The sequence below is a fragment of the Rhinolophus hipposideros genome (assembly GCF_964194185.1).
Source record: "Rhinolophus hipposideros genome assembly, chromosome: 1".
NCBI classification, from domain to species: domain Eukaryota; kingdom Metazoa; phylum Chordata; class Mammalia; order Chiroptera; family Rhinolophidae; genus Rhinolophus; species Rhinolophus hipposideros.
This window is the reverse complement of record NC_138047.1, coordinates 18,823,347-18,850,586: the sequence shown is the minus strand read 5'-3', so window position 1 is coordinate 18,850,586 and position 27,240 is coordinate 18,823,347. Positions and strand designations below refer to the sequence as shown.

At 40.0% G+C, this 27,240-nt stretch overlaps 1 protein-coding gene across 3 annotated transcripts in view; it reads right to left on the bottom strand.

The window, feature by feature from the left end:
* The window catches only part of ST8SIA6 (ST8 alpha-N-acetyl-neuraminide alpha-2,8-sialyltransferase 6), a 117,721-nt gene extending 96,450 nt beyond the window's left edge, over positions 1-21,271 (bottom strand). For 2 of the 3 annotated variants that reach the window (XM_081046473.1, XM_081046474.1), the window contains exons 1-2: positions 20,769-21,271; positions 20,180-20,278 (exon numbers count right to left, since the gene is read on the bottom strand). In XM_081046473.1, coding sequence (XP_080902599.1) covers positions 20,180-20,278; positions 20,769-20,863 — 194 coding nt within the window. In that variant the 5' untranslated portion in view covers positions 20,864-21,271. Of the gene's footprint in view, positions 1-20,179; positions 20,308-20,768 lie in introns of those variants that run through there. The other variant, XM_081046475.1, reaches the window with a different exon arrangement.
* Between the last annotated feature and the right edge of the window lie 5,969 nt (positions 21,272-27,240).

Sequence of the window (27,240 nt, the reverse complement as noted above, 5' to 3'; positions counted from 1 at the left end):
CAACTAAGAAAATTCCCAGAATGATCCTGAAATTAAATTCTAGTATGATATCGAGGCAGAGGCTGAGAAAAGGATCAGTCCTGAGTGGTTGGAGCCGGACAACATGCAGGCTCCACGACGGGTGTTTTCTAGAAAAAGAAATTGAATTGATAGATTATCTCATTGTTGGACTGTGTTGAGTGGGATTTCACAGCTGCTTTGAAGACCGTTGAGTAAAATTTACAAAAGCAATTCACAAAAGTAAGCAAACAAAAATTAAGCAGAAAAAAAACAAGAACACTCCAAAACTTGCACACAGATATTTATAGCAGCTTTACTCATAATTGTGAAAAACTTGGAAGCAACCAAAATATTTTTCAATAGGTGAATGGATTAATAAACTGTGGTATATTCAACAATGCAGTATTATTAAATGCTTAAAAAAATGAAGTATCAAGCCATGAAAGACATGGACTAACTTTAAAGGCATACCAAGAAATGAAAGAAGCCAATCTGAAAATGTTACTTTAGTGTGTGTTTCTAACTACATGACATTCTAGAAAAGTCAATACTATGAATACAGTAAAAGGCTGCCAGAGGTTAGGGAGGAGAAAGGAATGAACAGCCAGAGCAAGGAGGATTTTTACAACAATGAAAATACTCCGTACGATACTATGATGATAACTACATGTCATTATATATGTGTCCAAACCCATAGCATGTACACCACCCAGAGTGTAACGTAAACCATGGACTTTGGGTGAGTATGACAGGTCAGTGTAGGTTCACTGATTGTAAGAAATGTCTCACTCTGGTACAGGATGTAACAGTGGGGAAGGCTGTGCACATAGAGCGGGGTGGGAGGTATATGGGAAATCTCTGTACCTTCCTCTCAAATCTCCTGTGAATCTCAAACAGCTCTAAAAAGTAATAAAGACTTAGAAAAAAACACAAGGAGAAAAAGAAGATACAGTCACAGTCCAACCCAAAGCTCAACTGTGAACAATCCATACAAACCCACGATGATGTAAACTGATTATAGAATTTACATTTAATAAAACTACATTAAGAAAGTGGGGAAAATGAGGTGTGAAAAGGTGGTGTGTGTGTCTGTCCATATTTTGGTGAGGGGAATGGAGAATACAAGGATTAAACCTATTTCTGCCATAAACAAACTTCAATATATAATTAACTTAAATTTTCAATTACAAAACTAAATGAAATGAACTTCATAAATAAAATTTTAAAAATCAAGAAACAGACGTAGAAGCACATTATTAAGAAATATGGAGGTAAATATCAGAAAAATAGCTAACGGGGTTGGAAATTATTGCCACAGGAGTGGGAATAAAAAAGCCAGAGAATCACTATTTTTCGTAAGTCTTTTATTAGAGAGATGACACACAACTATGCACCTAGTGGCATTTACTAGTCTAAGCCACATAAAAAAAATTTTATGAAAAATTATTTCATACAGGCATTCGTCATTTTATTGTGCTTAGCTTTATTGTGCTCCACAGATACCATGCTTTTTTTTGTTTTTGTTTTTTTTACAAATTGAAGGTTTGTGGCAACCATGTGTCAAGCAAATCTATTGGCATCATTTTTCCAACAGCGTTTGCTCACTTCATGTCTCCGTGTCACATTTTGGTGATTCTTGCAGTGTTTCAAAGTTTTTCATTATTATTATATTTGTTATGGTGATCTGTGATCAGTGAGCTTCGATGTTACTATTTCAACTGTTCGCAGGCCCCACAAACAGCCCATACAAGATGGAGAACTTAATTGATTAATGTAGTATGTGTTCTGACTGCTCTACCAACTGGCTGTTCTCCTGGCTCTCTCCCTTTCCTTGGGTCTCCCTATTCCCTGAGACACAATAATATTGAAATTAAGCTAACTGATAACCCAACAATGATATCTAAGTATTCAACTGAAAGGAAGAGTCACGCGTCTCTCACTTTAAACCAAAAGCTAGAAATGGTTAAGCTTAGTGAGGAAGGCATGTCAAAAGCCAAGATAGGCTGAAAACTAGTTCTCTTGTGCCAAATAGTTGTGAATGCAAAGGAAAGGTTCTTGAAAGAAATTAAAAACGCTACTCCAGTGAACACATTAATGAATAGAAAGCAAAACAGCCTATTGCTTGTATACACAAAGTTTTAGATCAAACCAGCCACAACATTCCCTTCCTTAAGCCAAAGCCTAATTCAGAGCAAGGCCCTAACTCGCTTCAGTTCTGTGAAGGCTGAGAGAGGTAAGGAAACTGCAGAAGAAAAGTTTGAAGATAGCACAGGTTGGTTCTTGAGGTTTAAGAAAAGAAGGCGTCTCCACAATATAAAAGTGCAAGGTGAAGCAGCAAGTGCCGAGGGAGAAGCTGCAGTAGTTATCTAGAAGATCTAGCTAAAATAATTCATGAAGGTGGCTACACTGAACAACAAGTTCTCAATGTAGATGAAACAGCCTTACATTGGAACGAGATGCCATCTAGGACTTCCATAACTAGACAGAAGTCAATGCCTGCCTTCAAAGCTTCAAAGGACAGGCTGACTCTCTTGTGAGGGGCTAATGCAGATGGTGACTTGAAGTTGAAGCCAATGCTCATTTACCATTCCAAACACCGTAGGGCCCTGAAGAACTACGCTAAATCTAGTCTGCTCATGCTCTATAAATAGAACAACAAAGCTTGGATGACAGGACATTTTTTTACAATGGTTCACTGAATATTTTAAGTCAATTCTGCTCAGAAGAAAAGATTCCTTTCAAAATATTACTGCTCATTGACAATATACTTGATCACCCAAAAGCTCTGATGGAGATGTACGAGATTAGTGTTGTTTTCATGCCCGCTAACACAACATCCATTCTGCAGCCCACGGATCAAGGAATAATTTCGACTTTCAAGTCTTATTATTTAAACATTTCTTAAGGCTATAGCTGCCATACATAGTAATTCCTCTCATGCATCTGGGCAAAGTAAATTGACAACCTCTTGGAAAGCATTCACCATTCTAGATGCCATTAAGAACATTCATGATTCATGAGAAGACATCAACTTATCAACATTAACAGGTGTTTGGAAGAAGTTGATTCCACCCTCATGGATGACTTTGAGGGGCTAACGACCTCAATAGAGGAAGTAACTGCAGATGTGGTGGAAACAGCAAGTCAACTGGAGTTAGAAGTGGAATCTGAAGATGTGACTGAGTTGCTGCAATCACACGCTAAAACTTCAACTGATGAGGACTAGCAGTTTATGAACAAAGAACGTAGTTTCTTGAGATGGAATCTATTCTTGATGAAGATGTTCTGAATACTGTTGAAATGACAGCAAAAGAGAACAGAATATTGCATAAACTTATTTGATAACGCAGTGGCAGGGTTTGAGAGGATTGACTCCAATTTTGAAAGAAGTTCTGTGGGTAAAATGCTATTGATCAGCATCTCGTGCTATAGAGAAATCATTCGTGAAAGGAAGTCAAACGATGCTAACTTAACTGTTGTCCTATTTTAAGAAACAGTGACCACAACCTTCGGGAAACACAACCCTGATGAGTCAGCAGCCATCAACACTGAGGCTAAACCCTCCACCAGCAAAAAGATTACAACTCACTGAAGGCTTAGATGATGAGTAGCATTTTTTAGCAATAAAGTATTTTTTAATTAAGGTATGTACATTTTTAAAGACATGATGCTATTGCACACTTTAAAGACTACAGCGTAGTGTAAACATAACTTTCCTATGTACTGGGAAACCAAAAAATTCATGTGACTTGTTTTATTACAATATTCACTTTATTTCAGTGGTCTGGAACCATATGTGGTATATAAACCAAAAACGAGACAAACAAATGAGAAACAAAAACTCATAGACACAGACAATAGTTTAGAGGTTACCAGAGGGTAAGGGGGGTGGGGGGAGGGAGATGAGGGTAAGGGGGATCAAATATATGGTGATGGAAGAAGAACTGACTCTGGGTGGTGAACACCCAGAGTGAGGGTGTTTATAGATGGGATGGGATTTATAGATGATGTAATACAGAATTGTACACCTGAAATTATGTAATTTCATTAACAATTGTCACCCCAATAAATAAATTTAAAAAAAAAAGATATGCCTGCAGTATTCTTTGGATTTTTAACTATTTAATACACTACATAGCAAACAATAAAAAATTGACTTTAAAATAGGGCACAGCAGTCTCAAACTATGTAATTTAATTATACACAGGATTTAGGTGTTTATACATTATAATATAAAGTACAATTCTTATTAGAGCACACATTATTAATAATCTGGAATACCATGGAGAGACAATAATGAGACAGACTCTAATTTGCTTTAGAGTTCTACTGAGCTATAAACTTAGACTCATTGATTGGACATTTCCTTTACGTTGGGCTCCGAGTACATTATGTTATCTCATTTAACTCTCCCAACACCTCGAGAGATAGGCATAGTGAAAGAGTAGGTAAATGTTTTAAGGCCACACAGTTAGGATGGTATTATGGACTGAACATTTCTGTCTCCTGAAAATCCATATGCTAAAGCCCTAACCTCCAATGTAATGTTCTTTGGAGGAGGGCTGTTGGAAGATAATTAGGGATAGATGAGGTAAGGATGGTGGGGCTCTGATTCGATGAGATTAGTGTCCTTATAAGAAGAGACACCAGAGAACTCTCTTGGTCTCTGTTTATATATTTCTATCTCTCTCTGCAATGTGAGGACACAGTGAGAAGGCTGCCATCTGCAAGCCAGGAAGACAGCCCTCACCAGAACCTAACCATGCTGGTACCCTGATCTTAGACTCCCAGCCTCCAGAACTACGAGAAATAAATGGCAATTGTTTAAGCCACCCAGTCTGTGGTATTTTGTTAAGGTAGTCTCAGGTGACTCATACGGATGAGCTGAGGAAAAAATGGGAATGTAGGTTCACTGACTCCATTCTGTGGCTTAAGCAGTTTTATTTCTCCTGGTTCAAAATAATCTATCACACACACACACACACACACACACTCCATTCAGGGCTCCAAGCACTAGACCACGACCACTCAAGAAATATCCTACATCTACCCACTGACACTTAGCTAGTATACCCCAGACTCAGCTATGAGAAGCCAAAGCAGTTGCACTCACCTTGAGAAAAATCTGAATTTCCAAAATTATATTAGGATCTGCCACCTCGACTTAGGTCATGGGATTCTTTCCATGAAAATCTCCCTTTCACCTTACAAATAACACACACAATACAGGTCACTGGAAGTACAGCCAAACTCTTATTATATGATTCCTCAGAATGAACGATGTTCGATTGCTCACCACATTTGTTTATATCTCCATATTATGGGATGAAGTGTGTCCTCCTACCCCAAAATTCATATGTAGGAGTCCTAACCTCCAGTACCTCAGGTTGTTATCTTATTTGGAGACAGGACTTTTAAAGAGGTACTTAAGTTACAAGGAGGTCATTAGGGAGGGATGACTAGTGTCCTTATAAGAAGAAGAAATTGAAACAGACACGCACAGCAGAAAGACAATGCAAAGACACAGGGAGACGATGACCATAGCAAGACAAGGAGACAGGCCTGGAGCTGATCCTTCCCTCACAGTCCTCAGAAGGAACCAACTGTGCACTCACCTTGTTCTCAGGTTTCTAGCCTCCAAAACTAAATTAAACAAAAATTAATTAGAAGATAAATTTCATTGTTGAAGCCACCCAGCCTGTGGTTCTTTGTTACAGCAGCTATAGCAGACTAATACAGTCCATAACTGCACGTACCTGTGACCCCGACCAGGCTTTCACGTAACTGTATTCAATTGCCAAGACAAGGATTCAAACTCCTCATATTTCTCTTTAAATTCCCATCTGCTCCTATCATGTGGGTTTTGACTCAGGCCCATCCTAATTTCTGGCCATGATGGTCTCCTGACTGGTTTCTCAGTCCTTTCCCCTTTCAATCCATCATCTGCACAGGGGAACATTCACCACAGATCCCAACCACACAAAAACGAATGTTAGGCCCATGGTGCAGGCAAGATACCCACAGTGCAGGCACCTGCTCAACCATTCCGGTAGCCCTGGGAGAAGGGCAGGGGGCCAGGGCTGCAGCTCCCCCACTATTCAGATAACTGGTATGGCCATTCTGGCTGAACTTCAGCCTGCCTTAACACTAGCCAGAATCTACTCTCCAAATTACAAAACTCATCACATCACCCCTCCTGAAAGCCTTTCAGTGGTTCCCCCCGACATGTGAGATAATACCAAAATTATTTAGCTAGATCACCCTTTGTTTTCTAGCACCTTATACTTTTTCAGTCACATCGCCACCACTCGTCCATTCACACCCAAGGTCTAGCCATTCTGAAAGTCTTTCAGCTTCACCAACACATCTTGTTCGTATGTCCCCAAGCCTTTGCATGTGTCACGAATGTCCACTTCTCTCTTTGTCTGCTTGTGGAATTTCTACTTAAGCTTCGAGACTTAACACCGGCACCCTTTCACCTGTCCAGACTCCCCTGGCCTCCCTCCCCTGGGCTGCCTCACTACCCTGAACATGTTGCCATGACAGCACTTACCCCGAGGGTCACCATGGGTGCCTGGTGGTGTCTAGGCTGGGGACTCCCTGATACAGTCACTGATGCTTACTCAGTGCTGTCACAGATCCGGGACCTCGGGCTGAACAGAGCAGGGCCTCAGAAAATGTCTGGAGATTAGAGGATGAGTGTGTGTGTTGCCTCAAACACTGAGCTGAACTTAGCAACTGCTTCCCTAAGGAAAGAAGGCTGTTTTCACCCAAATCAAATTAGGTACCACCTGCATATCCACCCTCCTGGCACCCAGCTCTCAGATAAGAGCACAGGTTTCTTGCAGCGTAAATATCCACTGAATGGATGAATGAAGCCATTAATAACCTTTCATTGTGCCAGAATCAGTACAGTTGGGAAGAATGTTTTCAAAAGCAAAGAAAATCACCTTTTTGAATGAGTCGGGATAGAATTGTTTGGCTACAAAATTAATTATTTTCTTAGGAAACTTGCTCTTAATGAGATTTAGGGTGAGTGGGGGTTCCCTGGACCTTCCTCTACGTACAGAGCAAGCTCACAAACATGGCCTGTGGGTGGGAAAGCTGTGCTTCTCACTGTGGGGAGGACATAAACACGGCAAGTAAGTCAGGTTAGGGAGAGGTAAGCTGTCTGCGTTGGTTCCTTCCAACTTGGGTAAAGTAAACGATGGGGTCTAGGTGTACTTTCTCTGGCATGGTTTGTGGTTTCCTTGTTACCTGAGAGAACTACCTTCTGGAGGTGGACCCTGGAAGACAGCTGCAGCCCTGGAGGCTGGGCAAAGACTCTGCCCAACCACCCACACTGCGGTGGCTCTCATGTCCCAACCAGCCAAACGGTAAGAATGCCGTGCTGAGGAGAGCTCTCTAGGGGTCTCTGTTGAAGCATGGCCTGAGGTCTGGGTTAGCACCTTGGAGCGCAGGGCTGTGGGCCCCTGGTCAGCCCCAGAAGCCCCGTATCCATGCTTGGTCTGTTCTGTATCCTTGTGGTGGCTGCACATCTGACTTCACTACGTCTGACTTTGTAGTCTGAAAGAATTCAAAGATCTCCTCTGGGCTAGACCCCTGCCTCCCAAGATGGCGTATGGCTCCCAAGCCCACATGTCCCTGGAGCCCTCCATCCCCACAAGTCTGTCACTGGTGACCAGTCCCTGTCATTGTTTCCTACGGCCCATCAATGTCCAAGAAGACCACCTGCATTTAACATAGCACACAGTGTGACTTACCCCTGTTTCTCCATCTGGAGCACAGCCTGGGAAGTCAGTCAGCTACCCCCCAGCTAGGTGGCCCGGGACAAGTGGCTAAACCCTTGGGGTCTTGGTTTCTCCTTCTGTAAATGGGAATAATATTAATAGCGCTACAGAATAGTGTTGCTATGAGCAGTAAATAGAGTCATCGTACATATCAAGCTGCCAAGCCGGGCCCGTGGTCACAGCTCAATAAATTCTTAAACCTTTCTGATTTTGTTGAGCTTGACACAACGCCCTACACATCGCAGGTGCTCATATCTGAGTGACTTTTCTCTATCTGAAATAAACAGCATTTCAAACCTGACTTAGAAACTGCTTAGAAAACATGAAAAAAAAAATGTAGAACTCTGAATGCTAATGGGGAACTTTGCCTGTTGTTTGCCTATTTCTCACTTCAAGATATTGTTGACAACTATGTAGATTACCTAGGAAGACATTTCAAATTTGGTGCTCTTCAAAATTATTTAAATTCTCTGTATATCCGAACAACATGGCATTACTTGTATTCATCAGTTTCCGGTATTTGAAACCCACCCACGTACGCATACACACTGCATAAAGCTTATCCACAGAGCAAAACCGGGGATACCAACATGTATTTTCGCACAATGTATTTTGCACATAAAAAGTCTAAGTATTCAGTGATATTTAGTAACTTTATAGATTTACACAACCATCACCACAATCCAGTTTTAGATTTCCATCACCCTGAAAATATCCCTTGGACCCAATGTCTATCATACCCCCACCCACAACCTCAGGCAACCACTGGTCTGCTTTTCATGTTTGTCTCACATAAAATTTTGTGTCTGGCTTCTTTCACTTATAAGGTTCCTGAGGTTCATCTGTCTTGTAGCATGTAGTCATATATCACTCCTCTTTATTGCTGAATAGCATCTCATGTATAAGATATACCACATTTTTGTTTATCAATTCACCAGCTGATGGATATCTGGACTGTTTTCATTGTTTGGCATTAATGAATAATGTCCTTATAAGCATTCATAGACAATGTTTATATTCACATGGACATATGTTTTTACTTATCGTGGGCAGATACCTAGAAGTAGAATTCCTGGGTCATACGACAAGTTTATGTTTAACTTTCTAAGAAGCTATCAAACCACTTTGAAAGTTGTTGCGCTTGGACTTCCACTGATGACTTATCTAGTGCCAGCAACTTCTATGTCTCACCTCCCACCTGTTTCTGTCACCTCCTGCACAACCCTAATGAAGCTTACTCCACCTGTAGCACCAACCCAGTGTGCCAGCAGGGCCCCATGAAAACTGTGAAGCAGAACTTCCACTCTGTGCCTTCTGAGGCTCAACCCCCGCCCAGAGAAAATGGTTAATTAGGACACCAAGAGCACCAAATATCTCTGCAGCTATCCCTGCCCTTGATTCTGTTATAACAATCCAGATCTTTGGGGTACAGAGGGACACATCCCTGGCACCCAGGAACTAAAACTCAAATGTTAAAAATCCTATGTGCTTTACCCTCTTACCACCTAAGGATCCCAAGGAAACTAAGGCACTCTTGAGCCGATCTAAAGGTCATTGACAGAGATTATGGGCCCATCTTAGCGCTCCAGCATTTTAACAAACAACCAAGGGTGATAATTCAAACCCTAACAATTGAGATTGAGACTCCTTAGATAAGAAGGCTTAAAAATACAGATGCTCTTCAACTTACATTGGGGTTATGTCCCAATAAACCCATCATAAGTTAAAAATATTATAAGTCAAAAATACATTTAATGTACCTAAACTACCAAGCATCCTAGCTTAGCTTATAGCCAGTTTCTACTGAATGTGTATTGCTTTCACACCATTGTGAAGTCGAAAAATCCTAAGTCAAACCTTCATAAGGTTGGGGCCATCTGTGTCATCAAGGAAATGATAAATTCCCTGAAGTAGATCCTCAGAGTTTTTGATCTAGCTAACATGCTCTATTCTGTCCCCATGTATCCAGCACCACAGCCACAATTTGCATTCACCTATCAGGCATCCCAATATACCTTTCCTAAGTTACCTGTGGGGTATATCACTATCCCCACCATTTATGCATACAGGACCTCCATAGGCTTGTTCTTTTCTCAAGCACCCACCTATGGGTTTACACCGACAATATTCTACTGAGGGAAGAAACTCATGAGGCTCTTGTGCAAGACATTCAAACTGTGGTCCAGACTTTGACTAACTGCAGTTGGGTCACTGCACACCCACAAGATCTACAACCTCAGCTAGACTTGGAAGCATCATTTTGTCCCTAGAAGGTTGATCCACATCATCTCCAGTCAATAACCCAGTCCTAGCACTCTCAAACAAGCCCAACATCTATCTACTTACCTACTTGGCTTCTGGAAGCAACATATTCCCCATCTACACATTTCATTAAAACCTACTTAGGCAATCACAAGAAAACCAGTCCAATCTGAATGGAGGTCACCACAACAACAGGGCTTTGAGGCCACCGAAGAAAGCCATCCAGGTAACAATCCCACTAGTACCATCTGGCAATTCCTTTACTATGGAAGCCCTAGCCACTAATTCTCATGTCTTCTGGAGTCTCCTTGCCTAAGTCCACAGAGCCAAGAAAGATGGCCTCTTGCCTGGCCTTCTTGGCCGTTGGGACCTCCTGGGTCCCAAGTCCAGCAGAACAGGAACCCACTTATTTTACAGACAACAGCATCACCATCACATGTGATAGAACCCAGTGGAGAGCTGCTTCTTTCTGTACCATTACCAAAACATCCTTGATAAAGGATGGGACTCAAGGGTTGGTCACTTCGGCACGGAAGGAGTCCCACAACAAAGGTATATCCATTGTCCATATTTTTACAGACTCCTGAGTGGTAGCTAACGGCCCCACTATTTGGTCTGATCCACAGGCACAAAATAAATTTCACATTCAGGATTGTTCCCTTTAGGGCCTTCCACCTTGGGAATATATTGCTGTTCAGACAACATATTATAAGTCTCCCACATCTTAGCTCCTACTACATGTCCCATTCAGGAGGCTCATTTTAATGCCACAGCTGACCAACTTGCTTAGATTTCTGAAGTCAACTCATGTATCACCCCCATTCCCTTCATTCTAACAGTGCGATCACTGTGGTCTTTGGACCCTTGAACATGGGGCTGAATAGCACGGCATCCTCATGCCACGGGCTCTCACCCAAACCCTAGCTTCCCAATGTGATTTCAGTGCTCTGTTCTGCCCCGGCATCATGGCCAATAAGGATCCTATTAAGGAGCAAATGTTCCTTCTCTCATTAGCAAGTTGATTTTATTGGACGGCTGCCCCAATCTGCAGCCGTCCAATAAAGACAAACCATTATATCCTCACCACGACTGATAGCTTTGTGGGCCTATTTGGGGTTTATCCTTTCCAGGATGCCACTGCTGACATCACTATGGTAAGTCTCAGCAAAACTGTATTAGTTCCCTTTGGGCCCCCAGATATTATCCACTCTGATCTTTGTGCACAATACTCATTGAGTATAGGCAAGGATCTTACAGAAGGCGTCATTTGGAATTCCCTTTTTCCTGTTGTCCCCAGGCAGCAGACCTAATAAAGAATCCTAATAAACAGACAAAATAGCCTACTCAAAGACAATCACAAAATGCACAACGGTCTCCCAAATGGATCTCTCTTTTGCCCTCTGTCTTAGTTATTATACCTTGAACTCTTGACTTTTATGTCTTAAGACATCCTACTAAAATATAACCAGGGTCCCTCTTCTCCTCATTCTAGCCATAAAAGAGAGTACTACTCACCTATAGATCTAAAAAACCCTAATAGAGTTCCCCTTTCCACATAACAACAACTCCCCACCCTGCCATCTCTTCTCAAACCTAGAGCCCAGCTTGAGTCAGATAATACAATGGGACCCACTGAAAATGACAGCCCTATCCCCCAAAACAGGCCATTCTATATGCCATAAGAAAGCTCCCTGCCCAAGCCTGCTATCCTTCCCCAATATCACAGTTGTAAAGGTTGGCTAACTGGAAGTCCTTCTTTATAGGAGGCAGAAAACTTCGTGCCTTCTTTTAAACTAACTACAATTGTGTGTCTCATTATAGTCTTTGGTATAACAAACACATGTTTAGGTATTTTCAGTTGTATAGCACAGACTCAACACTCCCTGTAGCTGTGTGGTTCTTTCATCGAGGAAAGGAAGGTCTTAAATTAGTTCTCCATGTCAACATTCTTTTTATTTTATTTTTTTACATAGAATTGTATACTTGAAACATATATAACAGCATTAACCAATGTCACCCCAATACATTTAATAAAATTTAAAAAATAAAAATAAAATTTAGGACAAAAAAAAGAAAAAGAAAAAGAAAAGCGTTTATTGGAGCAAAAAGGGTTGCAACCTGAGAGGCACAGATTCAGGTAGCAACCTAAACTGTGCTCCAAAGAGAATAAAGAAAGGCAGGATTTTATAGAGGTGAAACTTACAAATGTGGTTCCCATTTTGGTCATCCATGCAAATGAAGGAGTGTAATTAGGTTAACAGGGATAGGCTAATTCCAATATTCAAATGGCCGAGGAAGTGAAGTCCATACATGTCCACGCAGCAGTTGTTATTCCAGAAATTTTACACCTCTGCCTTGAGCTGGGTTTAGCAACAGGTTAGTAACTTAATAGCATTTCTGAGGCCCAGGATGGGCATACGCCCCACTTCCTCAATGGCTTCCTGACTCTATTTGAAGTGAATCTCTTAGCAATGTTTATTCCATTTTATTTTCTCTGTTATCATAAACATAGAAAATATTTGTTAGCAACGCAAGCTTGAAATCACATATAGGTCACATACTCCCTCCATTTCACTGCCAACATTTTTAAATAGGATGCAAGCTCCACTCCATCATGGCAATTTGAATGGGGGATTGCTACAGGAATCAGGATGGCAATGCCCATAGCTCTCATAATTATAAGAAATAAGCAATTAATCTACAACTCCTGGAGCCAAAGGAATACTGAGTTTTAGTCACTCTCGGAATAATTTGTCAAATGTAAACCTTTGTTTCAAGGTCTCAGGGCTACCCACGGATTCATAAAGAGTCTACAAAACTCCTGTTTTCTCACTACTCACTCTTTCTCTCTCTTTCTCTGTCTCTCTTTCTCTCTCTGTTCTGGAACTTTTCCTGGAGAGCCATCATCCCATCCCCCACCTCAGGACTTCCCAGCCTGTGTGAATAATAAACATTTCTCTGGTGATACAAAAAGACTACTGTCATGAGTGTCAGTGACAGAACCTAACCTTGGGAGGGAACTGCCCCCATGGCATGGCAAAGCTGCTAGAAAACCCATCACAGAAGGTGTGGTTATCTCATTGGGTTTTTCCCCTAATCACTAAAGAGGTTAAACATTTTTTTCATATGCTTATTGGCAATCTACATCATCTGTATATTTTCTTTGGTGAAATGTCTATTCAAATCTTCTGCCTATTTTTAAATTAGATTGTTTGTCTTCTTGTTATTGAGTTGTAATAATTATATATTCTATATACAACCATTTTATCGCTATATGATTTTCAAATATTTTCTCTTAGTCTGTGGTCTGTCTTTTTACATTCTTAGTATAGTGGGGTATGTAGAAGCACAAAAGTTTTTCATTTTGATAAAATATAATTTATCAATTTTTTCCTATATTGATTATACTTTTAGTGTTTTAATTTTACCTGGTCCAAGGCCATGAAAATTTTGTTTTCTTCTAGAGGATTATGCTTTCAACTCTTAGGTCTATGATTCATGTTGAGATAATTTTTTGTGTCCGGTGTGAGGTAAGGATCCAACCTCATCTTTTTGCATGTGGAAATCCAATTGCATGTGAAAATTATCTTCACTCCACCATCTGGAAGTCCTACCTCTAAGTTTATTAACTAATATAAGTAAGTTTCATTTTAAATATTTTGTCACACTAAAGAAAATTATATTTATTAAAAAAAAACTAACTGAATGTTCTGCATTTGAAATTATCTCCAAACAGTAGCTCTTTTCCAATTTTTATTGTTTTCATTGCAAAGATGAGATAAACCAATCTAAATTAGGGATACGTCTTACTCTTTCCACTCTTAAGGAAATGAAGGAAATCTTATGGTGTCAAAATTTCGTAAAATCTAGATTTTTTTTTCCAGATTGTTAAGAGCTTCTTCTACAAAAATAGCCTAGGGTTTGCATATATGAGTAGTTAATATACTATATAATCAATTTTTTTTTTGAGAAAGACCTCTTAGCTTAGAATATGACACCTTAGTTACAATGGATCTTCCAGCAGAAATCTGAGTAACTGAATTCTTAATTTGGACATGCCTTTTACTGTTATTTACATTTCCATAAAGTGTCCAAAGCACAGGGATTCTAAGATGGACTGTAGAGATATGTGCTCACTAATCTCTAAATTTTTTATTTAAAAAAATTCTAAGTACAAATATCATAAGACACATGTCTGCTTATTCAAATTGTTTGTGAGTGTATGTTCTTTTAAGAAATGGTTACTGTTATGAGTTTTCAACCCTCCCGGTTTAAGTCATCTTCCAATTACAAACTTTTCTTTTATATATTCATATATAAGCACATATAAAATCAGGTTTTTATCATTAGTATTTTACAATTTAAAACTTACTACATGCTTATCTTGCAATGCAACATGATAAAGTATACCTCCCAAAACCTAGTACCATAGTCTGGACAAAAAATACTGGACTTGACTGGGTGGTGAACACACAATGGGATTTATAGATGATATAATACAGAATTGTACACCTGAAATCTATGTAAATTTACTAACAATTGTCACCCCAATAAATCTAATTAATTAAAAAAAAGAAATACTGGAGTCGAATTCCAGATTATAGTGGGGATAAAGACAGACCTCACCAAACTACAATCTATTACATGAATAATATTTCCCAGACAGAAAACATGAGTACCTTGGTATCCCCAAAATGCATTGGGAGTGTTGGATGAATTCCCAAATCAAAAACACAAAAATTTGCCCACAAAGTTAATATGCAAAAAGTAAAACTATGTTGAAAAATATAAACATATAGGATGTGTCCCACTGAAATAACAAATATATCATAAAATACATACTAGAGCATTAAAGGATACATTCCAAACACAAAATTTGGGGATCACACATTTTAGTCCATAGAGTAAGGAAATACTGAGATACAATCTCAAAAAGAATATGTGGAATATTAAATATGAGGGGACTACTGTATTCCAACTGAGATTCCAGCAACCAGTGAGAGATTTTAATCATTTTTCAAAATGACTGGTCTTTGCAACCTACAACGTCAATGTTTTGGAATACTGCAGTTTAAAAATGGTATGTTAGAGAATCCTAGTGTTTTTCCAATAACTAACAAGATAATGGAAATTATTTAACAATAATTTCAAAAGCACAGGTTATGCTCTATAAAATTTCCCTTAGAAATACATCCACGGATACGAATGTTCCCAAGAATTATTGACTGATTATCTGCCACATGTACAAAGAATTCTCAGTACTCCATGAAACAAAATAAAGTTTTGAAATATGAAAGTACAGACAAGATCAATTTAACTGCCGTGGATAAGCAACTTCTTAAATGTGTACAGATAAAGATACAATAGCAATAACCATCTTCTTAATGGCAAAAGAAGCTATAAAATAACACATCAGGACACAAGAACATTTTCCTCAAGTTTAGCCACGGCATCAGTGGCTCTTTGACGACCTCCTTTTTCTGCCACCAAATGAGAGGTTGTAGACCCTTTGCACCCTTAAACCAGGCAGCAGCTAAGAAGAGCATCTTTAAAAAGAACCACTGCACCTGGAAGATGAAGAGAGATATTTATTTCCTTTTCTTCTCTTCATATCCTTTCTACTGTATCCAAGTCTGTTTTCTCACTATTTCCTATTAGCACCTAATCTCTCAAAATGTTTGTGCTTCTCCATAACTCCTGAAAAAAATCATTTCTCCCACCAGGCAGTCAGGCTTTTCTTTGTTGTTTCCAATTCACCCTAATGCCTACTGATTCAAGGAAACTGTCTATTAAGGGCACAGTGAATTAATACGCAAGGGCAAACAACACTAAGGCAACTGTGACTTAGGTTTTGATGGACCCGCCTTTACTTTGACATATGGGTGTGAACAGTATTGTCTGCCGATGTTGTTTCTCAAGTCATAAAAAGAAACGCCCGGCCTTTTGTGAAGAGAGGTCCTGTCAAGGAAGCAGAGCGGTTATACGAGCATAACAGAAAACCAAGTTCCACCTCCAACAGCATCTGAAGTGAGAGTTGGGCCAATCAGATGCCATTTCTTCATGAACTCCTGATCTCTTCATCCACCTACCCCACAAAGCAAAGGAAACAACAGAACATTTCTTGCTGTCCTGTAAGCTCATCCTGGCTTTCCCCTCACATGGCAATACACCCACAGAGCCTGGCAGTGACTGCAGCCCACATTCGGAAGCCCTCTCTCTAGTCAGCTCCCTGGGACAACTGTGTCATGAAGCTTTCACAAGAGTTGAACAGCTGAAAGTTGTGACATAGACACCGGAGAGCAAAGGGATGGGAAAATGCCAGTCTGGGAAGCACCAGTGATACCCATTTCCAAAGAGAGAACATGGGGAGACAGGCAAGTGACACCAGAGCTGAAATGGAGGAGAACTCCCTCTAAACCTTGAAAGAGAAGGGCTGCAATTAAGATACAAGATTAGGAAGAATGAAAAGAGGCAGAATACAAGATTTAAAGCTTCATTTCAAATTATTTAAAAAATGAGACTCAAGGCAACTTTAAAGTGTACTGATTTTTTAAAATCAGGACACGTATAGCATCACTACTTCTAACAGCAAAGAAGTAAAGATACGAACATGAATTATATTGTTCTCAGAAGTAAAAGTCAGTAATAGCCTTCATCAATTTGGAGGGTGGAGAAGAAAAGGATAAGAGGTGAAAATCAGCTGTTCTAGAGTTCTGCTGAGCTATCCGTCCCTTTTTTCAAGCTCCCATTCACACTCATCATGAATTTTCTGGAGCTCATAGTTACGATCCCAGTGTGAACATAGACAACATACACAACAGAAAAGTGTCAAATAAAACATTATTACAACTTTCAGTATAAGACAGTAGAGAGTAAACTGTGCCTGATTCTCCCTCTTCCAGGCAATTTACATTCGTACAGAAGTACACAAGTCTATACAAAATGACAACCACTCATAGCTGCTTGGGAAATTTTTCAGATTTGAAGAAGAAATACTATTAACCAGAGGGCCTGTGAACCCCACGGAGAAATTACCAGCAGTTGATGTAAAATTTCACCTCTGAAATCGAGCAGGTCAAGGGAGGAAAACAGAGAGAGAGGCTTTGATCTCCCTCCCACTGTTTACCTTTCTTTACCCTCAGGTAAGTAGAAAGCCTGCCCCAACCAGAAAATCAGGTGTCTGCTCCCACACAGGAAGGACTTGCTTCATGGGACAGCAGGAGCTGTCTGGGTGCTTCTGACTCATTCACTGCTCTCCTTCTATACCTTCTTGAGATTTTACTTCTATTATAATACCTTAGAAAGCTACACTGAAGGAATGGAAAGAGACGGGAAAGGAAATCAGTCTTGCACCCAGGACATGAGCTATGGGGAGAGCCCCAAGACCACAGCCCTCTCTGGACTTCAGGTGACATTTGCTAAGCATCATTCCTAGCCGCCACAGAAGTCCAGGTCGATTAGGACCACCTCAGAACACATGCGCTTTCTGACAGCCATGAGCTCAAGACATGGGAGCAGGAGACAGCTTTGAGGTCCAGTATTTACAAATTCAAACGGATAAATGTTCTGTTCCCTGTATTGACCTCAATAGTGTTTTAAAAACTCAAATTACTGCGGTTTAATGTATGTGTGTTTTACCACAACTTCTTTTAATCCAAATTTTTAAAAATCAGACATTTGTTTAAGGGCTATCTGGTTCAGCCTCTCTCATGTGGTGTCACCTCTAAGAAGGGGAATTGCTTCCTAGTGGGGATCGCAAGGAGTTCTAAAGTGTCTTGTCTGATAAGCACGAGGCCAGAGAAGGCCTACTCAGCTGAGGAAATCTAAATTAAAAACAAGCCTTCCAAATCACACAACTCATGAAAAGAGTGTATAACTTAAGAGGAGACTATTGTTCTTCATATGTGGAGAAAAATACTACTTTTGAAAAATATTTGCTATAAAAAAACACAAGCAACCTTTAGAAAGCATCTGCTTCATATTCTCAAGAAAATATGAAGAAATGGAAGGTGAGCTCTAAAGGAGTCCTTAGGTGCTTTCTAAGATGGAAAATGATGTGATAAGGTGCAGGCTGAAGAAAGGAAACACTGTAAAGAATAAACTGTAAAAAAAAAAAAAACTGTAAAGAAAAACTGTAAAAAATGCAATAGGTTTACTGTTTTGGATGGAGCAAAACAGAGAACTGACACTTCAGAAAAATAATTCAGGAACATAGAGGACAAATTTGAGAAGCCATCCCAGAAGGCAAAGGAAAAGAACAAATAAACTACAATTTCTTTACGCAATCAAGTAGTATAGATTAAAAATTTTATGTACCCCTGCTACATAAATAATCAAAATCATAAATTATAAAGGAGATATAAAATAGATCAAAAAACAGGTTTCAAAAAGCAACAGAATGATATAAATTTTAAAATCTTAATAAAATGGACCCCATTTAGGAAAAAACTATGAATTACCTTATTAGCTAAAGAAGTATGCCAAGTAGAAAAGAAGTATGCCAAAAGAAGCTGAAAAATTCATCAAAGAATTACCTCAAAAAAAGCCTAGGACCAGATAATTTAATTAGTACATTCTTTCCAAGTTTCCCTAAGGGGCAACCCCAGAAAGTGTAACAAACAGTGCCAGGACTTGAAAAAAGACGGTATGCTCCCAGTTTATTGGAAAGCTAGGCTCCCTATAGTACACGACCCTGCATAAAATAAAAGTATAGGCCAATATTTTTCTCAAAAGCTTTGTTACTCCAGGATTCCTCAGTGCCTCCAATAAGAGGGTTCCTACACTTTAAGAGTTCTTCCAGGCTCCCCCTGACCCTTATGACCATGCAGGAGCCACACAAGAGCCTTGAGACATGCAATCAGAAGATTAAGATGGCTCAGGAGCCAAGAATTTTACAGAAGAATGCATAGAGGAAAAGGGATTCACAAGAGTTAGAGAAGAAAAGGAACATATATTGCAACATACAAAATTGCAACAATAATAGCAATGCTGAAGCACAAAACAGTACATTCTGCTGGTGAAATGCAATTCGATTCAATTCTTCTAGGAAGCAACTGGCCGTATGTATTTAGAATCTACAATGCACTTACTCTTTGAGCAAATAATCCCATTTCTATCAGTCCATCCTGAAGAATTAATTTAAAATGAAGATTTATATACAAGAATGTACTCAGTAGAATTATTAATAGCAAACCAAGCAAAACAAAACAGGAAGCAATCTAAATGTCTAAAACTGGAAACAGTTAAATGGATTATGACACATTCATATGACAAATTATGCAACACTCAAAAGCAACGTTTTGGGGAATAAAATTTAATGATATGTATGTCTAATATTTAAATAAATAGGCAGAACACAAACTACAAAGTATAATCTTAAGTATATTTAAAATATATATACATGATATATATGTATATATACATGTATATATGTATATGTATATACATACATATATACATATACATATACACATACACACACACACACACACACACATATATATATGAAAAACTACTGGAAGAATATAGACCAAAACTTTACTATGATCTCTGGGTGATGGGAATCTGGGTGTTATATTTACATTTCTCCTATTATCTAACTTTCTGCATCAACCATGTGTTAGTTTTAAAATCAGGAAAAAAGATAAAAACCAAATAATTATTGCACATGGATAAATACACATGTGAGTGAAAAACAACAATTTTAAGTCTCCATTCACTAAGGGTAAAAACATTCTCAACATCATACACAGAATTCCATTCTTCCAAAAGGGAATCTTACACCGGTGCCCTTTAAAGCATAAAGACATAAGGTAAACCAACCAAATCCCTCAATAAAGAGAGGCTGAGCTGCTTGGGGGGGGGGGGTCATCACACCATTATCGAGAGGAGAACTCAGCACCCATTTTTTTAAGTACAGCTGTTTTCAGATCTCCGTTGGTTCCACGAACCTCCACATGGAGGAACGGGCTTTACAGGAGAGGCTGAGAGTGAGGAGTTACAGGCGCGTGTGTGCAAGCACATATTCTCTCTCCTGTCTCATGCACTCAATCTCGTCCCTGCCAGACAACTGGAAGAGCATCCTGCCCGTGCAGCCGCGCCCCACCCCCGCCCCGCACTTAGGGTACCTGTTCGTGGCCCGCGGTAGCGCGGTCGCTGGGCTCCTGAGCCTCCTCAGCGCGGCGGGGGTGCTGTGGGTGGCCTCCCTGCTGTCCTCCACCGAAAGCCTGCACCGCCAGGGAGAAAACTAAGTTGTTACACCTCGCGGGGAGCAGCAGGCTGTAAGGCGGTGCGCCGCGTTCGCTGCTGGGCCGGGACTTGTCCTTGCGCCCTGGCTCCCCGGGCACCTCCCGAACCCCAGCATCGGAAGGAGCTGAGGGAGGGAAGAGGAGGAAAGCACGCACAGGAATGGAGAGCTCTGGACACTGATGCGGAACCCGACGGCAGGTCCCGCTCCGCAGGTGCCTTGCCCAGAGCGACGCACCCAGGTGGTGCCCTCTCCGCCCCAGGCGGTGCCCCTCCGGTACGTCCCACTCATCCAGCCCCGTCTCCTGGACGCCCCCACCCCACTCCACCGTCAGGCCTCCGCGGCTGGTCCTCGCAGCGGTCCAAATCTTCGCGCCCAAGTCGAGCAAATCGGTGGCTGGGGCGCCCCGCGGGCACACGGCTGCGGTGCCCGGAACCCTGGGTCACCCCCCAGCGCAGCAGGCAGGATACCTTGGGCGCGGGGGCTCAGCGGTGGAGCTCCAGATGAGGCGCAGCAGCAGCAGCAGGCTAGCGAGCAGGGCGAGCAGCGCGCCCCCCGGCCGCATCCTGAGCCACAGGCGCTGCCGCCGCCGCTGCTGCCCGGGCGACGCGCCACCGGGGCAGCACCGACTCGCGGCTCCGGCCGCGGCCGCAGTCGCCACGGCGGCAGCCACGCACACCTCCAGTGTTCACCCGCGGCGGGAGCGGAGACGACTTCTCCCGGCCAGTCTTGGACCGCCGCGCCGGGCGCTCGGATGGCAGTGCCGATGCGCCGAGCTCGCCTCCTCTCCTCCCGGAGGCGCTCAGAGCTGCTGCGGGCTCCGGTCGCTGCCGTTGCTGCCGCTGCCGCCGCCGTCGCCGCGCGGGGTCACCTGAAGGTTGGGGCGCGGGAGCTCGACGCGGTGCTGATTGGGCTCCAACTTTTCTGCGCCCTCACCTGCTCTTGAGAGCGGACGAGCTCTCGCCCGCGGCCCACGCAGCCCACCCACGCGCACCCAAAGTGTGCGTCCCCTGCGGTTGAGAGCGAGGGCTGAGAGGGGCGCGAGAGGAGAGAGGAAAGCGCCCACTGGAAAAACTTTGAAAACTGTGTAGTCGCTCTGCTGAGTTGTCCCACGCAGGGAGGCTGCGAGGAACTTGGCAGTTGCTGGGCAGATCTTGGCCTCAAATAAAAGGAGTAATTTCCGGAGGCTTAAATGCAGATTCAAAGGCGCAGAGAAACGATTTCCAGGGCCAGGCAATTTTTAGGGATTGGCACACACCCGCCAGTGGGCCGCATTTGGCCCCCACCTGGTTTTGTAGTTTTATTGGCACACCTCCATGCCCATTCCTTGTATAACGGATGGCTGTGTGCGACTGTGTTATCTATGACTGCTTTTGCGCTGCGAGGACAGAGCTGAAAGTAGTCATGAAGATCATATTGCCTACAAAACCTAAAATGTGTACTGCCCCTTTTCAGAAAGAGTTGGCAGAACTCGTCTAAATCATATCGGGCTAGATCCTGTTGGTTAGCACCTCATTTATTAGTATTTCATGCATTTCAGGAGACTGATCCAACGACAATGGGATATAGTCTGCCCCCTAATTATTTATTTGGAAGTGGGCCTCTCCTCTCTCAGCCCTAAGCTATCCTGCCCACATGTGTGGCCCATCAACTGCCCAAGCTCTCACTGTGAAAACTCCCCAGGTTTTGCCCCTGACGCTGGACCCTTGAGGAACATCAATAAACCATAAACCTCATAATGTGTATATGGAGGCTCATTAGACTATTCAATCTAGTATAGATTTGAGATTTTTTTTCAAAAACAACCTTTGGACTCTACCATCTTGTGAGTACCTCGATAAGCATACCTTGAAAGGCTTTAATGAGTTAACTTTCCCAAGTAACAACAAATATTTCTATTTCAACTGGAGTCTCCTAGAAGCATAAGGTCTTAAATTGGAAGACCAATGTGAGAGCCTTTGGGGGAGCAAGTAGTCCAGAGAGTTCAATAAAGCTGATGCCAGCAATTCTGTCACTGAAAAAAATAACACACATCAAGAATGGGGGAGGGGGGAACGGCTGCCTAGTTCCTTTTTCTAATTCTTCACTTGCTCATTAAAAATATTTAGTTGAAAACATACCATAACTTTGCACATAGTAATTGATCAATAAATGGTCAACAAATAAAACACCTCAGAACTACTGCTATTCTTAAAGAAAAAGGAGCAAAACACCAAAAACAAATGTGACTGGAAATAAGATTTCCTTCCATAACTCACTGTTGTTAAAATATGTACTAATCAATAAAGGAAAAAGTCACTACTTTTACATCAGAGTGACATTTTTAGGGATCCAGCTGCTTATCTGAATCCTCATAATAAATTAATGCTACATTCAGTGCTAAAAAATAAAATAATTCAATTCTACATGTTTGAAAGTTTAAGCATTCTGTTAGAGAAATAGGATATGGCACAACTGAAAATGAAATAGTTGTCTAGATTTAGAAGCTAGTCCAAATGAAAAAGTTGTCTGGATTTGGAAGATGGTCTGAATGAAAAAGTTGTCTGGATTTGAAAGATAGTCTGAATTTTATTTCTCTTAGAGCAGAATTGTGCAGACAACTCACACTAAAAATGGTTTGCAGAAAAAGAAAAGAGCATTATTGTATCAGCTAGGAAGCTGCAATTCCACCTAATTTACTAAAGTTTAATATTTCAGCACAGCTGGGCTCAAGGCAACAGCAGAAGAGACAGCCTTGCACTGGTCTCCCTAAACACCCTTGCTGAAAATGAAGTAACTTTTTATCAAGCCAATGGCTATCAGCAGGGGACACACAGAAGGCCATTTTAATTGGAAAACCAAGTGTAAATTTGCAATGGGAATTCTGAACCGACTGTTAGAATTTGACAGTAGGGAAGTTTACCACAAGCTTTGTAATTTAAGATGTGGGTTGGTAAAATATGAATTATCTTGTTTATCCTTGGGAGAAAAAAAAGAACTCAACAAAAACACAATTCCTTAAATGTTATCAGCTATTGAAGCAATACCGGAATACTGTGCATTTGGGAACAACTGTGCTGGTTTGAACAGAACCCCAAAGATCTATGCCATGTAGTAATGTAAGGTACAAATGAAACTCAGAATGGAAACAGAAACTCAGGCTGATGGTCAGAAGCCCAATCTGCTGTGTGAACTTTACCTGGCTCAGCCACTCAGCCCAGCATTTGCCTCTCATTTTGCCTATATTACCCTTTATTCATCATCACAAATACCCTCACTTTCATAAAATAACTTTTCAAAATATGACTGGAAAGTTTTGACATATAAAAATTGTCCAAGTAATTAAAAATCTTCCTGGAAGTTGGGGTTTCTCATTTTTGGTGTAAGGTTTTAAACATTCCCAAAAGAGATTTGGAGATTCATGAAGAAGAATCTCAGATATCAAGTGTCTACTATATCCACTGGTATACACGAGTAAAAACTCTCAATATAAGGAAAGGAAGAAGTGTCATGAGAAACACAGAAAATTGATGAATCAAAGAATCTTTTTCTTCATCTGGGTGACATTTTTATCTCCATATCTAGAAAGAATGGTTTCTGATTACTTCAAGCTACTTCGGTGTTAGTAATACTAGACATTTGTGAAGACGGCAGGACAATGGCACATTTATAAATATCGATTATTCCTTTGAGGAGCAAATTCACAAGCATAGTACAACCAAAGTCCCATAGTTTCAATAAATAAAAGTAGAAATAACTTCAAGAAATCAATAACCTTCTATGGGGGGTATGTTTCCAAATATATTTTATTCAAATTAGATTTTTGCCTAGTGCTAATTGAATATGAAAATTTGAAGAAATTCCATGTATAAAGTGTTTTAACCTTAAAGATAGAATGCCTAGGATGATATACAAATTTCATGTAGGTCTTATGTATATAAGAAATCCAATTTGTAGCATAACAAAACTATAGAACAAAAAATAAGTTATCAAAAAAAATAAAAAATAAGTTATCATTCACATTACAGATTTTTAATGTGTAAGCCATTCAAACTTCTAAAGTTCCTCTTCTTGAAGTCCACTTAAAAGATCATCAAGGACCAAAAAGAGAAATGGAAATGATTTATCCTGAAACAATAAAGTGGCCACAATCCCATTCTACAAACTGCAAGAATGTCTGCTAACTGTGAACCAATTGGACAAGATTGTCAAGTTCAAGATTCGTTTCCCTTATTTATGACCTTAGATTTATGGGGAGGTAGGGGGCAAATGGAACAGTTTTTGAAGTCCTTCCTAATCCTCAAGTTGGAAGAGCAGAGACTAGAAGTAGGTCACAACAAAAATGAGTAACACTCAGAGTGTATGGCCAGGGCTATAGAGTTTAAGGAGAAATGGTAACCAGTATTTCTGTTTTCAGTGAATTCAGCTATCTATCCACAGGAATGATGATCTAGAGATAATGCTAATCTAGGAGAGAGACGCTGCAAAAGAATTTTGCAGATACTGTTTAAAGAAAATTTACCAAAGAATAATGAGCACCTAGTCTACATATTTAATAAACAAAAGGCCCTTGAGCCATTGCTTTTTATACTGAATTGGCCTCTCCCAGCATCTCCTGCCTAATTCCAGATTTTGCAAGACCAGGCAGAACTCTAAATATTTCAACAGACTGGAGGCTGAGGATTGTGTGTACAGAGGTAATATACCCAAACTTGCCATATTTCTCTTCTTGACTTCTCTTCCCCACCCCTTCATTCTATACAATCTAAACTATAAGCAGATTACTAACTAAACAAGAAAATACCCAATAGCAAGCCCTTAATGCAAAACTAAGTTTCCAAAAATAGGCACTTAAATGAAAGGAATGCCGAAGATTTTCTATTCACAATATTCCTGGTAGGTAGCAGAAAGAAACAGGCATAACTTCTTTCAAAGATGAGCAAGCAAAAAAAAAAAAAAAGAAAGAAAAGTTCTGTAAAACATAAGATAAAGGAACATAAGCAATATAAAAACAAATGAAGAATATATGTCGGAACAAGTCTTACTCAAAGAAACAGCAGAAAATTTAAGCACGAATCACTTCCTACTACCTAGGAAATGAAATATAATATAAATATGATAGAAGAACTCAAAGAAGAAAAAAGAACTGTAAGAAGAGATAGCAAAGCAATAGGATGAAAAATGAGCTGACAACAGTAAAAAAACAAAACAAAATGAAAAAAAATCGTAGAATTTAGACCAATCTAAGAAGCGTGGGGACTAGAATTTATATGTCAAAAATCTAAATTAGTGTCATAGAGATTAGGCCGATGAGAATTGCAGAAACACACAAGAAAGAGACAAGGAAAATACACTGATTGAGAAAACAATTATATGTCCCCAAGACATAGGAGATATATATCACATAGATATTAGGTGCTCTATTTTAAAGCATAAAAATGAAATGTTAAAAACATTTAAGGATGTAATAGGAGATAACTTTTCTGAAACAAAAAAAATACGTTAATCTGCAGATTTTTTTTGTTCTCATTGTCTAAACTCATTACATGAATTCATGATGCTCCAGAAAAATGTAATAGAAAACAACTTCAAAATTTATCTTGTTGCAGAGATTGTTCAAAGACAAAGAATCCTAAAAGCATCCAGACAGAAGAAACAGGTAAAATTTAATCTTGCTTCTGACTTCACTTCAGCAACATTAGACTTTAAAAAAAATGTTTATATTTACAAAGTTTTAAGCAGAAAAGATGTGATCCTCAAAATTCTATACCCAGCTAAGATAGTTTTCATAAATAAAAGCAAATATTTTACAGATAAAATTTTCAAATTTCAATAACTCAGAATATATAATATTTATGCATGTGTTCTGGGGGAAAAAAAAAACATGAGCCATAACCCCACCATAAAACATGAATCAAAATAAAAAATTCACCATGAAGAAGTCTTGATCCTAAAAAACTCATATAAGAACAGAATTGAGTCTAAGTAACAGAATTCTACAACATGTTATATTTTGTTTAAAAACATCTACATAAACATAAAATAATAAGGTGATACAATAAATCTGGGAAAGAAAATTCCATTTCATGGTAAATAATAGAAAATATGAAATAAGAAGAATTAAAGATGTAATGGAAGTACATTACTTTCCTCATCTTTTAGGATGAATAAGTATAATTAAATCATAAAAGATCATTAGTCAAAAAAGGTAATAACTATTTTACAAAAAATATAAAATGAAAAAGGTATAATATGATTTCAGGCTTGCATTGCTAACACATATTTTCTATGCTTATGATAGTAGAAAAAATAAAATGGAATAAGCATTGCTAAGAGAGTCATTTAAAACAGAGTCAGGAAGCCATTGAGGAAATGGGGCCTGTGCACATGTCAGTTCTCAGAACTGCTATTAAGTTGCTAACCTGTCACTAAATTCAGCTCAAGGCAGAGGCATAAAGGTCCTGGAACAACTATTGCTTCACAGACATATATAAATACTTCCGAAGAAGAAGGGCGAAAGAAAGAAAGCTCAGACTTTTTAGTTAAAGGTAGAAAAAATACCTGTTCAAGCAGTATATGGATCTGTTACCAACACTTAAAAATGTTTTATAAAATATAACAATAAAAAAAGGAATGCATTGATGAGCTCGCAATAAAGAAAGGAGTCCCAGACACCCCATTATTTGCCTCGATAATGAGGAAAGAACTGGGAAAAAGAGCAGTAATTGTGTGCTCTGATGCAGCAGTCACCTGGAATGTATTATCAACCTGGTTACCCAGAGGTTTGCTTTTAACATCTATACAGGGAATGAAAGAAGAGAACTGGGTTCCCAGAGAGACAGAGCTAGAATTAAAATGCCTACATAAAGCTTTTTTGTTATTAAAAACAAAATACATGAACTAGAAAAACAAAGATCCACACACCTGCACACTGACAATTGCTCGCCTCGCCCTGAGCTCTGG